Source organism: Tupaia chinensis, unplaced genomic scaffold, assembly GCF_000334495.1.
Source record: "Tupaia chinensis unplaced genomic scaffold, TupChi_1.0 Scaffold147038_1, whole genome shotgun sequence".
Classification (NCBI taxonomy): Eukaryota; Metazoa; Chordata; class Mammalia; order Scandentia; family Tupaiidae; genus Tupaia; species Tupaia belangeri.
The window spans coordinates 1,624,406-1,639,249 of NW_006206889.1; the positions used below are offsets into that span (position 1 = coordinate 1,624,406).

Consider the following 14,844-nt stretch of genomic DNA (forward strand, 5'->3'; position numbering starts at 1 on the left):
AATCCTCTCAAAAAAAAAAAAAAAAAAAGAAAGAAAGAAAGAAAAAAGAAAGAAAAGAAAAAAAGATCCAAGTTTGCAAAACCTCTGAATAATTTCCCTGAGAGTTCTAGGTTTTTGTGGATTAATTTAAAAACCAATAATCGTTTTAACATAGTAAAAAATATTTTTGAGGACCCAGCAGGTGGTATAGTGATTAAGGTACTAGACTCCCACGTGGTTGCCTGCAGTTCAAGTCCCAGACCCAGAGGCTTGAAACTCACCCCAAGTGCATGTGTGTGGTGCCCAAAATTCTGAGAGGTGAATGGAGGAGAAAGGATTGTGGTGTGGCCATCCCCCCTGGGGGGATGATTTCTCTCTTCCTATCTGTCCGTCTCTTTTTGTCTCTCCAGCCTAAACTCATGCCCTAATAGCAAAAATATCTCTAAAAAAATTTTTTTTGAAAAAAAAAATTCACTTACAAATGGCACAAAGGCACTCCATGGGTGACAGAAATATTCTAAGACTGGAATAAGGTGATGATTAAACAACTGATGTTATGTTCATGTTCATTCACTAAAAATTTGCTAAACCCAATGAATTGTATATGCTTACAATAGACAGCCCCACAGTATGATACCTCAGTGAAGCTCATCAAACTTTCCAAAAATACATCTAGTCCTTTAACCTAAAGTCAAACACAGTTGTTATCTTTATAAGTCATAAGTAATTTATCACTGATTTCTTGCCAAACATGCCCTCTCCATATTTATTTCCACTCATGGCCACACCATTCTCTCAAGGGCAAACCTCAGTCTTTTAGTTCCTCTCACCCTTGGCTGTCAGCTCTACTCTGCCCCCATCTGCCTCCAACATACAGCTCTCGTGTTACTTCTTCCCCACCTCCCTGCAGCAAGCTAAGCTCACTCAAACAGAACCAGGAGAATGATCACCTAATCAGTTTTCCCGCCATCTCGCAATACCCCACAGGCCCTAATTCAGCCTCATTGTGGGGTTAATCTTACTAAAATTCTGTTCTTGTCCTATAAACCCATACGGAGTTCAGCCCTACCACCTATAGGATAAAATCATCAACCTGGTGGTAAACTGGTCACACGAGAGTTGAGGCAACTAGACATGGCTCACTGCACAGTTCAAGTGCCAAACCCAGCAGCTTGAAAAACATGCCAAGTACATGTGTATACATGTCCCAAATCCCAAGAGGAGAATGGAGGAGAAAGGACTGTGGCATGGCCATCCCACCTGGGATGCGAAAGCACCCCTCACCCAGCTCTCACTGGTGAACACATGCACCATATTTTTTTTTTCCTAGTATTTAAGGTCCCAGAAATCACACCCCAACCTACCTATTAAGCCTTATATCCCCCACTACTTTAATTCATTAACCCTCTACTCTGTGTCAATGAACTAAAACAAACCTTAGACTTCCCACCCTAGGCCTCTGATTATAACGTCTTCTTGAGCTATCCTCCTCATTTTCTTCCATTTCTACTCATTCACTAAGGCCTGTTTCCAATCCCTCTCCTTCTGTTAAGTTTCCTAATGCACACACACACACACACACACACACACACACACACACACACAAATCTATCTTAAATAATATTCAGTAACTAAATAATACATGAGATATTATTATATTAAACCTTGTTAAGCTACTGGGTCATCGAGAAAATCATAATGCATTTTTGAATAGAAAAACAGAAAAATACTTTATGACTTTCCTGACAATCTAATAATATACATGGAAAATAATAATATTCAAGTGCTAATACATCTACAAATACCATAAGGGTTCTGGGAGAGAAGGAATCTTACTTCATTCATTTCACATACCCTGAGAGCACCAGTAACAATGGGCCACACTAACTAGGTATATGATAACTATCTGATGAATGAACAAAAGCAAATGAGGAGATAGGCATGGACTTAGTTTCTAAATACTTTAATAGACATGTTGTACCCTCTGTTACACAAACACTAATCACAATGTGCAGCCAACCTGCGGTCACACTTACTCCTCCCAAAATGGCCTTGACTACCTCCTCGCTGCTAGAGACGCCCCACAGAAGGGTGCAGGCTGCAGCTCCCATCTCTGTGCAATACTCTGCCTGCTGCAGGAGTTGCTGCCTCGCTTCATTCAGCTGCTGTCGAAGGGCCAGTTTCTCCTGACATCAAAACAAAATTAAATCAGAAAATGAACAGCATTCAAAATCTAAATATCTCTGAGACCAGCAGTTAGTGTAATGGCTATGTTGCCAGACTCCCACGTAGTCGACCGCAGTTTGCATCCTGGACCTGGTGGCTTAAAACTCATGCTGGGTGCGTGTGCATGCGTGCTCAAGATCCCAAGAGGAGAATGAAGGAGAAGGGATTGCGGCATGGTCATCCCCCCTGGGGGGTGATTTCTCGCTTTCTGTCTCTCTGTCTCTGTCTGGCGAGCGCACGCACCCTATAGCAAAAACCTCTTTAAAAAAATCTAAATATCTCATTTATGTTTCTTCTTTCATAAGGATATTTATTAAAGAAAAGAAAAGCATGTAGAATTACAGAGCATAGTTGCAAATAAAAACTAGTCCTTAGAGAACCATACTCTATATCTAAAAAATAAACTTTGGAGGCAAAACTAAAACTTATGAAAGAACATACTCTTGCATTATTGTTTATAAATGACCCAAGGTACCTCAAGTCCTACATGGCTGTAACTACAACCAGCATCAACTAGGACTCCTGAATGAAGTAACACCACAGTGGTCTTCACACAGAGAAACATTTCTTGTTTTTTTTTTTTTTACTTATTTAATTTTATTTGCTATTATTATAATTATTTTTAATTTGACCAGACAGAGACAGAGAGAAAGACAAAGTGAGAAAGCAAGCTGCCAGGTCTTGGGACTTGAATCATGGATAGTCATGTGGGAGTCACCACCACACCACCTGCCAGCCCCAGAGCAACATTTCTAATAAAGGAGGCTGATGCCTCCAAATGGCTCACTCCACTATAAAAAACACCATGTGCCAGAAGCAGATACCAAATAAAGGCACTCAGACACCCAATAAGAGTTGAAGAAAAAACCCGCTATAGACTCATTCTAAGTGAATATATTCTTTTTTTTTTTTTTGATAGATTTTTGCTAAAGGGCGCGTGCACTCGCCAGAAAGACAAAGAGAAACAGAGAGATAGAAAGCGAGAAATCAACCCCCAGAGGGGATGACCACACCACAATCTTTTCTCCTCCATTCTTCTCTTGGGATCTTGGGCATGCACACACACGTGCCAGTGTGAGTTTAAGCCACCAGGTCCAAGACTCGAATTGCGGTCGACTACATGGGAGTCCAGCGACATAGCCATTACAGCAACTGCTGGTCCGGAGTAAAGGAGGTTTTTTATCTTAGGGAGAAAAGGGAGCTGTGGGGCCATGAATCAAACATGTTTTACATTGTAATTTGGCATAGGGTGGTCCATTCACATTCAACTAGAGACCATGCATTTGACATACTGAGCTTTACACACATTCATACATATAAAACATTTATCTTGGGAGAAAAATGGCATTGAGTCTTTGACACATGCTAATATTGCTTCATATGACTTATAAACTTTGGGGTTTGCCCCAGACTTGTGATACAGTTGGTAGCAAACTGAACTACAATGCTAGAAAGTCATAGCTATTGTGGGTGTGGATCCCTAGGTGAGGACAAAAACACATTGGATATAAAAGTGCCCAGGATCCTGAAAAGCTGGAGGGCTGGAAAAAGGGGATGGCAATGTGATGGGACCCTGTCAAGGGGCCTCTCCTCCAACCCCATGCACATACATACTATCATGAATAAAATAAATTAAAAACGTCAATGAAAATACTAGGTTTTTAATATCTGACTTCATAATAACAATCTATTGGGTTGTTAGAAAAGTCACAACATATTTTTGCACAGAAAATAAATCATGACTGGGACCAGCAGTTAGCGTAATGGCTATGTCGCTGGACTCCCACATAGTCGACCGCGGTTCGAGTCCCAGACCGGGTGGCTTAAACTCACGCCAGGGGCGTGTGTGTGCGTGCCCAAGATCCCGAGAGGAGAATGGAGGAGAAGAGATTGCGGCGTGGCCATCCCCTCTGGGGGTGATTTCTCGCTTTCTATCTCTTTGTCTCTCTCTGTCTGTCTGGCGAACACATACGCCCTATAGCAAAAATCTCTCCAAAAAAATAAAGAAATCATGACTTTCCTAACAATCTAACAGATTTCTAGATTCATCCTTCAAGTGTATGTAGCTGGTCTCACTCAGGTCATGGTGACATGTGCAAAAATGCTATCAGTGTTTCTTTTAACATTGTTTTTCTTTATTGCCCGAGGACAAGTACACTCACCAGAAAAACAAAGAAACAGGGAGAAAGCACCCCATAATGAGATGTGATCACGTCACAACCTCTTCATCTCTTTTTTTTTTTTAGTTAGATGTATAGATAAGTGACATATTGACACTTAACATCAGTGGACTTTTAACAAAAGTGTCAAAGCAATTCAATGGAAAAAGGACAGTCTTTTCTTTCTTATTTAATTTTTTTAAGAGATTTTTGCTATAGGGCATGTGTGCTCACCTGGAAGACAGAGCGAGACAGAGAGACAGAAAGCAAGAAATCACCCCATGGGGGGGATGGCCACAGATCTTGGGCACGCATGCACCCACACCCGGCCTGAGTTTAAGCCACCGGATCTGAGACTCGAACCACAGTTGACTACATGGGAGTCCAGCAACATAGCCGTTACACTAACTGCTGGTCCCAGGACAGTCTTTTCAACAACTGATGCTATCAGGTTAGTACAAAAGTAATTGCAGTTCTGCACTATTGGAATTTGCCATTTGATATTGGATACATCCTCAGGTTACGCTATACATCAGTTTAATGCAATTTCTCACTTTATTTTTTTGCTAGTGACTTATTACTTTCTTTTATTTTATATATATTTTAAAATGGAAAACAAATTCAGCAATTTTCTTATTCAAGGTCAAAATGGGTCATAAAGCAGTGGAGACAACTCACAACATCAACAACACACTGGCCCAGGAACTGCTAATGAAAGTACAGTGCAGTGGCGGTTCAAGAAGTTTTGCAAAAGGAGATGAGGGCCTTGAAGATGAGGAGTGTAGTGGCAGGTCTTCATAAGTTGACAACAAGCAGTTGAGAGCAATCATGGAAGCTGATACTCTTAACCCTACATGAGAAGTTGCCAAAGAACTCTACATCAACTATTCTACAGTTGCATGGCATTGAAAGCAAACTGGAAAGGTGAAAAAGCTCTATGAGTGGGTGCCTCATGAGCTGACCAAAAATAAAAAAAACTGTCATTTTGAAGTGTTGTCTTCTCTTATTCTATGCAACAACAATTTCTCCATTGGATTGTGATGTGTGATGAAAAGTGGGTTTTATACAACACTTGGCGATGACCAACTCAGTGGCTGGACAGAGAAGAACCTCCAAAGCACTTTCCAAAGTCAAACTTGCACCAAAAAAAGGTCATGGTCACTGTTTGGTAAGGCGTGATCTACTACAGCTTTCTGAATCCTGGCAAAACCATTACATCTGAAAAGTATGCTCAGCAAATTGATGAGATGCACCAAAAACTCCAACGCCTGCAGTTGGCAAGCAGAAAGTGTCTAATTCTTCTTCATAGTATCACTTGACTACACATCACACAACTAACACTTCAAAAGTTGAGCAAATAGGGCTATCAAGTTTTGCCTCATCCACCATATTCACTTGACCTCTCACCAACCAACTACCACTTCTTCAAGCATCTCAACAACTTTTTGCAGGGAAAACATTTTCTCAACCAGCAGAAAATGCTTTCCAAGAGTTCATCAAATCCTGAAGCAAAAATTTTCTCAGCAAAAATATATTGACTGTAATGATTCCTTTTTTTATTCATAATGATGTGCTTAAGCCTAGTTATAATGATTTTAAAGTCATAGTCCAAAATCACAATTGCTTTTGCACCAATCTAATAAAACAATTTCTATTCACAAACAAAAAACATTAATTCAAAATGAATCACAGTCATAAATGTAAAATTTTGCAAAGAAAAGAGTACGGAGAACAACTGTGGATACTGGAGATAGTGTGGAGAAGGGTGGGAAATGGGGAAGGGTAAAAGGAAGGGAATCAAGAGGAGAAAGAAAGAAGCAAAACATTTAAGGAAAAACAAAAATGGAATATTATTTGTTGATGATAATGTGTATGTTAATATCTTTAATTAGACTAATACACAGTGTATTCATGCTGAGAAAATTAATTTTGCATACTGTAATGATACAGTGATTCAATGTATAAAAAATGATATATATAAATAAATTAAAATTTTATATATATATATGTACATATATATGTGTGTGTATCTAAATAAAAAGAAAATCTTTGTGACCATGGGTTAGACAAATATTTCTTATATATCTCAACAAAATCATAATCCATTAAAAATACTATAGAGGGAAGACCAGCCGTTAACGTAATGGCTATATCACTGAACTCCCATTTAGTCGACTGCGGTTTGAGTCCCAGACCTGGTGGCTTAAACTCTTGCTGTGTGCATGTGCATGCATGCTCAAGATCCAGAGAGGAGAATGGAGGAGAAGGGATTGCGGCGTGGCCAACCCCCCTGGGGGGGGGGGTCCCTCTCTGTCTCTCAGTCTCTGTCTTTCTGGCAAGTGCACACGCCCTATAGCAAGGGAAAAAAAAAAAACAACAATAGAGGGACCAGGAGATGATATAATAGTTACGTCACTGGACTCCCAAATGGCCTAACACGGTTGGAGTCCCAGACCCAGAAGCTGAAACTCACGCTGTGTGTGTGCATGCCCAAAATCTCCAAGAGGAGAATGGAGAAGGAAGGGATTGTGTCATGGCCATCTCCCCTGGGGGGAGAGGCTGATTTCTCACTTTGTCTCTCCAGCGAGAGCACACACCCTATAAAGAAAAGAAATGAAAAAAAAAAAATAGATTAAACTCTACCCAGATTTTTAAATTTTATTCTTTAAATACAATTAAGAAAGATAAACCAGGCTAGCCAGTGGTGTAATGGTTAAGGCAGTGGATCCCACATAGTTAACTGCACAGTTCAAAATGGAAGAGATCAGATTGTGGTTTGACCACCTCCACCTCCCCCCACCCGCGACAGGAGGATGCTGTCTTGCTTTCCCTGCCTACCTCTGTTTCTCTCCTGGGAATATAAGCACCCTCTGGTAATTTTTTTTTTTTAAAGGAAAGCCATAACTAAGAGAAACAATTTTGAAAACATTTATCTAAAAGTGGACTTATATTCAGATTATAAAAGAACTCTTACAGAGGAGGGACAAGATGGCCAAGTAGGGATATCCATAGTGGCATCTCTCTGGTAGGAAAGCCCAATAAAGTTAGGGAGATGGCTGTACCTGGAGCAGAAGAGTGAGAGAAGACCATGAGAGTACAACAGAAGGACTATCGGGAGTGTTTGGGTTACCAAGTTTCAAGTGTAAAACAGAAAAAAAAAAAAAAAGAAGAAGAAGAAGAAAAAAAGAAGAAGAAGAAGAAAAAAGAGGTTAGTTATCCTCATTCTCCAGAGGATTAGAAATGACTGATAGGAGGAAAGTGAGCAGGACCCATCCAAAGGGTACAGCTCTCTGCTTCCACCTCAAACCACAGTGCTTCCCACCTTCAAGGGGCATGCAAAGCAGAAGCTCATCCTGGGGGCCTGCAAGGATGTGCCACCCCAGAGAAAATGCTGAACTCTGGCTGCGCAAACCCGAGGCATATAGCACCATCTCATGAGCTAACTCAGGACATTCCCCCCATACATCCCTCACTGGCAGGACTGCCCCTTCCCCAGTACACCAGGAGGAGGTCGAGGTCCCTTCTCTTGATTTTACAGAACGATTTCTTAGAACCTCCTTGAACAGTGAAGAATGGGAAGGAGCAGAAGACAAAGAAGAGGGCGTGAGGGTTCCCTTCAGCACAGAGGGGAACAAATGGCACATCCCACTGTCCACTTTCCATTCTAAGGAGCTGAGTTCCACAAACTAGCACAAGCAGCTCCCCCTGGGCCACAGCTAGGTGTAGCTCCAGCTCTTTCCTCCAGCTACACAGAGGTGCATAGTCTGGGGGACTCACACAGCTTACACTACTGGAACCATGCAGCTTGCACCACAGTTTCCATGTGGTCATGTAGCCAAGGCCTCTGACCAACCCTGAGCAGAAGCACACAGCTCCAGCTCTAGCTCTAAGCCTCAAAAACAGGCTGCAGCTCCACCACTGCCCCCAGAGTGGTGGTGCAGAGCCTAACAGCTATGCAAGAGAGTATGTTCAGCTCCTTCCTATACCAACAACCAGCCCTGACATGTGTACCTGCATTGAACCCCTGTGGTAGGATGCCACAGCTGTGAAGAGAATCAGGCACTGCAGTGGACAGCTTTCTCATTCTCCAGGGGACTGTACACAAATGGCTAACTAACCCCAAGTCACAACTCCTCAACTAAACCTACATCCTTCCTGTGTGTAATACATCCAAGACAGAGGTCACTACTTATTTTCAGCTGTTATCTTCACTCGGCTACTGCTCTTGGAGGAGGATCCTGCTCCCTACACAAGAATCTGAGAATTCAGGCAAACACCCTATGGGATAGCAGTTGCATTTGGTTTGAGGAAACTGACCCACTGCAGGTGGAATGCCAATGCTCAACACTAACCTCACCAAGAGCCCAAAAACACAGACCTAGACAGCTCAATGATTTAGAATCTACAGAAGAAATTAAGTATGAAATTTTTTGAGACAAATGATAGTGAAAAATAGTGTACTCCAGAACCTCTGAGACACAGCACACTTGTGCTATGACAAAAAAAAAAAAAAAATAGACTGCAAATAAGCAACCTAACAATGCATCTCAAGGATCTGGAAAAGCAAGAATAAGCTAAACTCTAAAGTTAACAGAAGAAAGTGATTAATAAAGATCGGAGCAGAAATAAATGAAATATAAAACAAACAAGAAAGTCAATAAAACAAAAAGCTAGTTCTTTAAGAGGATAAACAAAACTGACAAACTATTAGCCAGATAAACTGAAAAAAAAAAAAATAAGAGGGAGAAGACCCAAAGAATAAAATCAGAAATTAAAAAGGGGACATTACAATGGATACCATAGAAATACAAAACATTAGGGATTACTACAACTGACTATATGCTAACAACCTGGAAAATGTACAAAAGATGGATAAATTTTTGGACACACATAGGTATCTGGATTGAACCAGGAAGCTATAAAAAGCCTGAAAAGTCCAACAACAAGTAATGATATTGAATCAGTAATAGTCTCCCAACAAAGAAAAGTCCAAGTCTAGATGGCCTCACTGCTGAATTCTACAAATCCTATTTAAAAAGAATGAACACCAATTCTCCTCAAACTATTCCAAGAGATCCAAATGGAAGAAGTCCTCCAAAACATCCTATAAAGCCACAATCACCTTGATACCAAAAACAAAGACACAATAAAAGAAAACTCAGACCAATATCCCTGAAAGACACAGATGCAAAATGTCCTCAACAAAATATTAGCAAACTGAATCCAACGATGCATTAAAAAGATCACCACACATCAGGGAGTGGATAATGGGGGGAAAGCGAAGGGATCATGGGGAAACAAATTTAAACAGACACAGAATAACAAGTTATCTGTTGACGATAATGTATATGGTAATACATTTGACTTGACTGATATGTACTGCATTCATGCTGGGAAAAACCATTTTGTACATTGTAAACATGTATAATGACTAAACATAAGTTTTGAAAATGCAAAAAAACTAAATTAAATTTTTTTAAGATTATATACCATAACCAAGTAGCATTTATCCTAGGGATATAAGACTGATTCAACATACATAAAATAATCAATATAATACATCACATTAACAGAAGAGAAGATAAAAATCACATGATCATATCAATTGATGCAGAAAAAGCATCTGATAAATAAAGTTCAACATCCCTTTATAATTAGGACTCCCAATGAAGCAGGTATAGTGTTTCATTTCTTAACACAATTAAAGCCATATATAACAATCCCACAACTAACATCATGCTCAGTGGAGAACAGCTGAAAGTATTTCCTGTTAAAACTAAACAAGATAAAAAAGTTCACTTTCTCCACTCCTATTCAACATAATATTGAAAGTTCTAGCCAATATAATTAGAGAAGGGAGTCAAATAAAAAGCATCCAAGTTGGGAAGGAATAAGTTAAACTGTCTCTATTTTTGGAAAACATGATTATAACATAGAAAAACCTACAGAATCTACCAAAAACTCTTAGACATGATCATTTCTGCAAAACTTTAGGATAAAAAATCAACATATAAAAATCTGTAACAATTTTGTACTCTAACAATAGTGAACTAAAACAGAAATGAATAAATCAATTCCATTTATATATAATAGCCACACATAAAGAATCCAAAAATAAGTTTAACCAAAAAAGTGAAAGATCTCTACTATGACAATTATTTTTTAAAATACTGAATACAGAAATTGAAAAAGACATAAAAAGTGGAAAGACATCATTTGCTCATGGATTAGAAGAATCAACATAGTTAAAATGTTGATACTGCTCAGTATTCTACAAATAAAATGCAATTCCTATCAAAATTCCAGCAACGTTCTTCACAAAAACAGAAAAAAAATTATAAAATCTGTCTAGAATCGCAAAAGACCTTGGGTCACCAAAGCAATCCTATACAAAAAGAGTAAATTTGGAGGCATCTCATTACCCAACTTCAAAATATATTACAAAGCCATAATAATCAAAATAAGCATGGTACTGGAATAAGTATTGCCACAAAAACAGACACATAGACCAATAGAACATAATAGAAAATATAGGGGAAAAAGCCATACAGAGTACAAGACAATCTAGTGAAGAAAAGATAAGTCTTTTTAAGGAACGGTGCAGAGAAACTGGATATACTCCTGCAGAAAAATGAAACTAGAGTGCCATCTCTCATCATTTACAAAAAATTAACTCAAAATAGGTTAAAGACTTAAACATAAAACTATCAGAGGAAAATACAGGAGAGACACTCTAAGATACTGGAGTAGGCAAAGATTCTTGAATAAGACTCCTAGAGATAGGGTCATAACATCAAAAATAGAGGAGCAGGATTACATTGCGATAAAAAGCTTCTTTACAGCATAAGAAACAATAAATAAAAAGACAACTTAGCAAGCAGGTGGCATGGCAGTTAAGGCAGCTGGATCCCACATGGCCAGCCATATAGTTTGAGTCCTGGATTCAGCAGCTTGAAAAACATGCTGGATACCTGTGCGTGCATGCATGCCCAAAATCTCAAAAGGATGAAGAAATGGAGGAGAAGAAATTGTGGCATAACCACATCCCATCTGGGGGTTCTTTCTCCCTCTCCTTCTGTCTATCTTTCTCTGGCCAGTACATGTGCCCTCTGGCGATTAAAAAAAGAGAGAGAAAGAAAAAATGTTTTATATACACATGAAATGGTTATAATCCAAAAGATCCACAATACCAAAAGTTCACAAGAATATGGGAAAAATATAAACCTGATACATTGTTTGATGGGATGTAGAATTTCATACTAACTTTGGAAAACAGATTTCTCAAAATCACTATATGACCTTGTCATTTCACTCATATTTCCCCAGAAATCTGAAAACATATATCCACATAGATTTGTATTACTGTGGCTTTATTCATAATAGTAAAAAATTAGGGACCAGCAGTTGGCATAATGGCTATGTCGCTGGACTCCCATGTAGTCAAACGCAGTTTGAGTCCTGGACCTGGTGGCTTAAACTTACACCGGGCGCCTGTGCCCGAGTGCCCTAAATCCCAAGAAGAGAATGGAGGAGAAGGGATTGTGGTGTGGCCATTCCCCGTGGGAGGGGATTTCTCGCTTTCTGTCTCTATGTCTCTCTCTGTCAGTCTGGTGAGCGCACATGTCCTATAGCAAAAAACTCTAAAAAAAAATTAGATACAATCTAAATATTCATCAACTGGTAAATAAATAAAGAAAATGTAAAATATCCATTTGATATATTATTTTATAATGAAAAGAGAAAAAAACAATGTAGGCTGTAACGTGAATGAACCTTCAAAAAGATTATGCCAGACACAAGACTAGCTATTATACAATTCTTTTCCTACAAAATATTCCAAATAGGCAAATGTAAATGTAGATCAGTGATTGCCCAGGGCTAGACTAGAGAGCAGGGACTAACTGCAAACAGGCATGTGATGAAAATGTTCTGAAAATTGATTGGACAAAATCCAATCACCCATTTAAAAATAAATAAGTTCCCAGAAAACTAAAAATTCAGAAGAACTTCCTAAATTTTATAAAAAACATCTACAAAACAACCTAAAGTTAAAATCATACATAATGCAGAAAGACTGAACACTTTCCCACAAGATAAAGAATGAGGCAAAGATATTCATTCTCATTCCTCTTATTCAACACTGTACTAGAATTTCCAGATGGTGCAATAAAGTAAGAGAAAGAAATACAAGGTATATAGAACAGAAAGAACAACTGTCCCTATCTGAAGATAATGTGATTATCCATACAAAAACTCTCAAGGAATGTACAAAAGAACTCCTAGAACACATAAATGAGCTTTGAAAGGGGGATCAGCAGTTAGCGTGATGGCTATGTCGCTGAACTCCCACATAGTCGACCCTGGTTCGTGTCCCGGACCCGGTGGTTTAATCTCACACCAGGCACATGTGCATGCGTGCCCAAGATCCCGAGAGGAGAAGGGACTGCAGTGTGACCATCCCCCCTGGGGGGTGATTTCTTGCTGTCTGTCTTTGTCTGGCGAGCGCACGCGCCCTCTAGCAAAAACCTCTCCAAAAAAATTACCTTGGCAAGGTCATAAGATATGAGATAAACACATAAAAATCAATCATATTTTCTATATACTATCCAAAAAATGTGGAAACCAAAATTAAAATAACAATACCATTTATCCAAAGAAAATGAACTCTATTAATCAGTCTATGGTGTAATAGTTAAAGCGGCTAGATCCCATATGGCCACTGCACAATTTTAGCCCCAGTCCTAACATGCCTGGGGCCAGCAGGTGGTGTGGTGGTTGAGGTGCTAGACTCCCACATGGCCAACCACAATTCGAGTCCCGGTCCTGGTGGCTCCCTTTCTCTCTCTCTCTTTCTTTCTCTCTCTCTCTTTCTCTCTCTTTCATCAAATTAAAAAATAGTAATAATAAATAGAATTAAATAAATATTTTTTAAAAAAAGAAAAGAAACATGACCAAGGGACCAACAGATGGCATAATGGACTCCCATGTAGTCGACAGTGGTTCGAGTCCCCAACCTGGTGGCTTAAAACTCACACCAGGCACATGTGTGTACATGGCCAAAATCCCTAGAGTGGAATAGAAGAGAAGGGATTATGGCGTGACCATCCCACTAGGGGGTGGGGGTATTTCTCACTTTCTGTCTCTCTGTCCCTCTGGTAAACACACATGCCCAATAGCAAAAATATCTTTAAAAAGAAAAAGAACGGAAAGGAAAAAGAAAGAAGCAAACATGCCCAAAATCCTAAAAGGAAGAAGAAATGGAGAAGGGATTGTGGCATGACCACCTCCCCACACTCATTCTCTTACTCTCTTTCTCTCTCTCTGACAAGTGGACATGCCCTCTGGCAAAAGAAAAAAAAAAAAGAAAGAAAGAAAATGAACTTTACTTAGGTAAAAATTTAGCATATGTATAGGACCTATAGGCAGAAAATTGCAAACTGCTGATTAAAGAGACTAAACGCAACATAAATAAATAGAGAACCATGCTGTGTTTATAAACTGAGCATTCAATATAGGAAAGACATTAATTTTCTTTTTTTCTATTTTCTTTAACTTTATTCATCTATTCTTTATTTTTACAATTAAAGTATAAATTTATTTTGGTACAAAAACTTTCTGAAATTCATACATAGCTTTCCCATTAGGTGTATTTCCATGAGTTTTATTTTCTGAAATTTTTTTAAGTAATTAATTTACATTCATTCCCTAAGCATTGTCACAGCATACAAAATGGGATTTCCCATCCAGAATATACTGCATAGTGGCTTAATCGTGCATGTTATCGTCATCATCAATAATTTTCCATTTCGAGACCAGCAGTTAGCATAATTGCTATGTCGCTGGACTCCCATGTACCGACCATGGTTCGAGTCCCTGACCCGGTGGCTTAAACTCATGCTGGTTGCGTGTGCGTGCATGCCCAAGATCCCAGGAGGAGAATGGAGAAGAGATTGTGGTGTGGCCATCCCCCCTGGGGGGTGATTTTGTGCTTTCTGTCTCTCTGTCTCTCTCTTTCTGGCGAGCGCACGCGTCCTATAGCAAAAACCTCTCCAAAAAAAAATAATTTTCCATTTCTAGTTTCATATACACACACACACACATATATATATATGAAATGCTAAGGAAATTTGCTTAAAACTTAAAGCCAGGAAACAGGTTAGGAGTCTGTTCAAATAGTAGGTACATGAACCTATCAACAGCTCAAGACAGGACAAAAATCCTTAAAACCGGAAAACAAAGCCTAGAAGAAAATAAGCAATGTTTTGGTCAAAAGTGATAAAATGCTATTTCATCAGTTAAGTCTCATGTACTTAATCTATCTTCTGTTGTGGTTCAATCTACCCGATTAAATTCTGGAATATAATATTCAATTCCAGACTTGTCCCTAAAATTAAGTTGGCCATTTTCTTAGTTTTTGAACTCTTATTTCTGTGTGTCTGTATTTAATTTTCCTGGTATAGCATTCCCTTGAGAACTTCTT

At 39.1% G+C, this 14,844-nt stretch overlaps 1 protein-coding gene across 4 annotated transcripts in view; it reads right to left on the minus strand.

The window, feature by feature from the left end:
- Positions 1–14,844, minus strand: part of HSF2BP (heat shock transcription factor 2 binding protein) — a 155,771-nt gene that overhangs the window by 115,293 nt on the left and 25,634 nt on the right. For 3 of the 4 annotated variants that reach the window (XM_027768659.1, XM_027768658.1, XM_006169438.3), the window contains exon 4: positions 2,016–2,165. The exons of the other annotated variant lie outside the window; for it this stretch is intronic. In XM_027768659.1, coding sequence (XP_027624460.1) covers positions 2,016–2,165 — 150 coding nt within the window. The remainder of the gene's footprint in view (positions 1–2,015; positions 2,166–14,844) is intronic. 4 annotated transcript variants of the gene reach the window in all.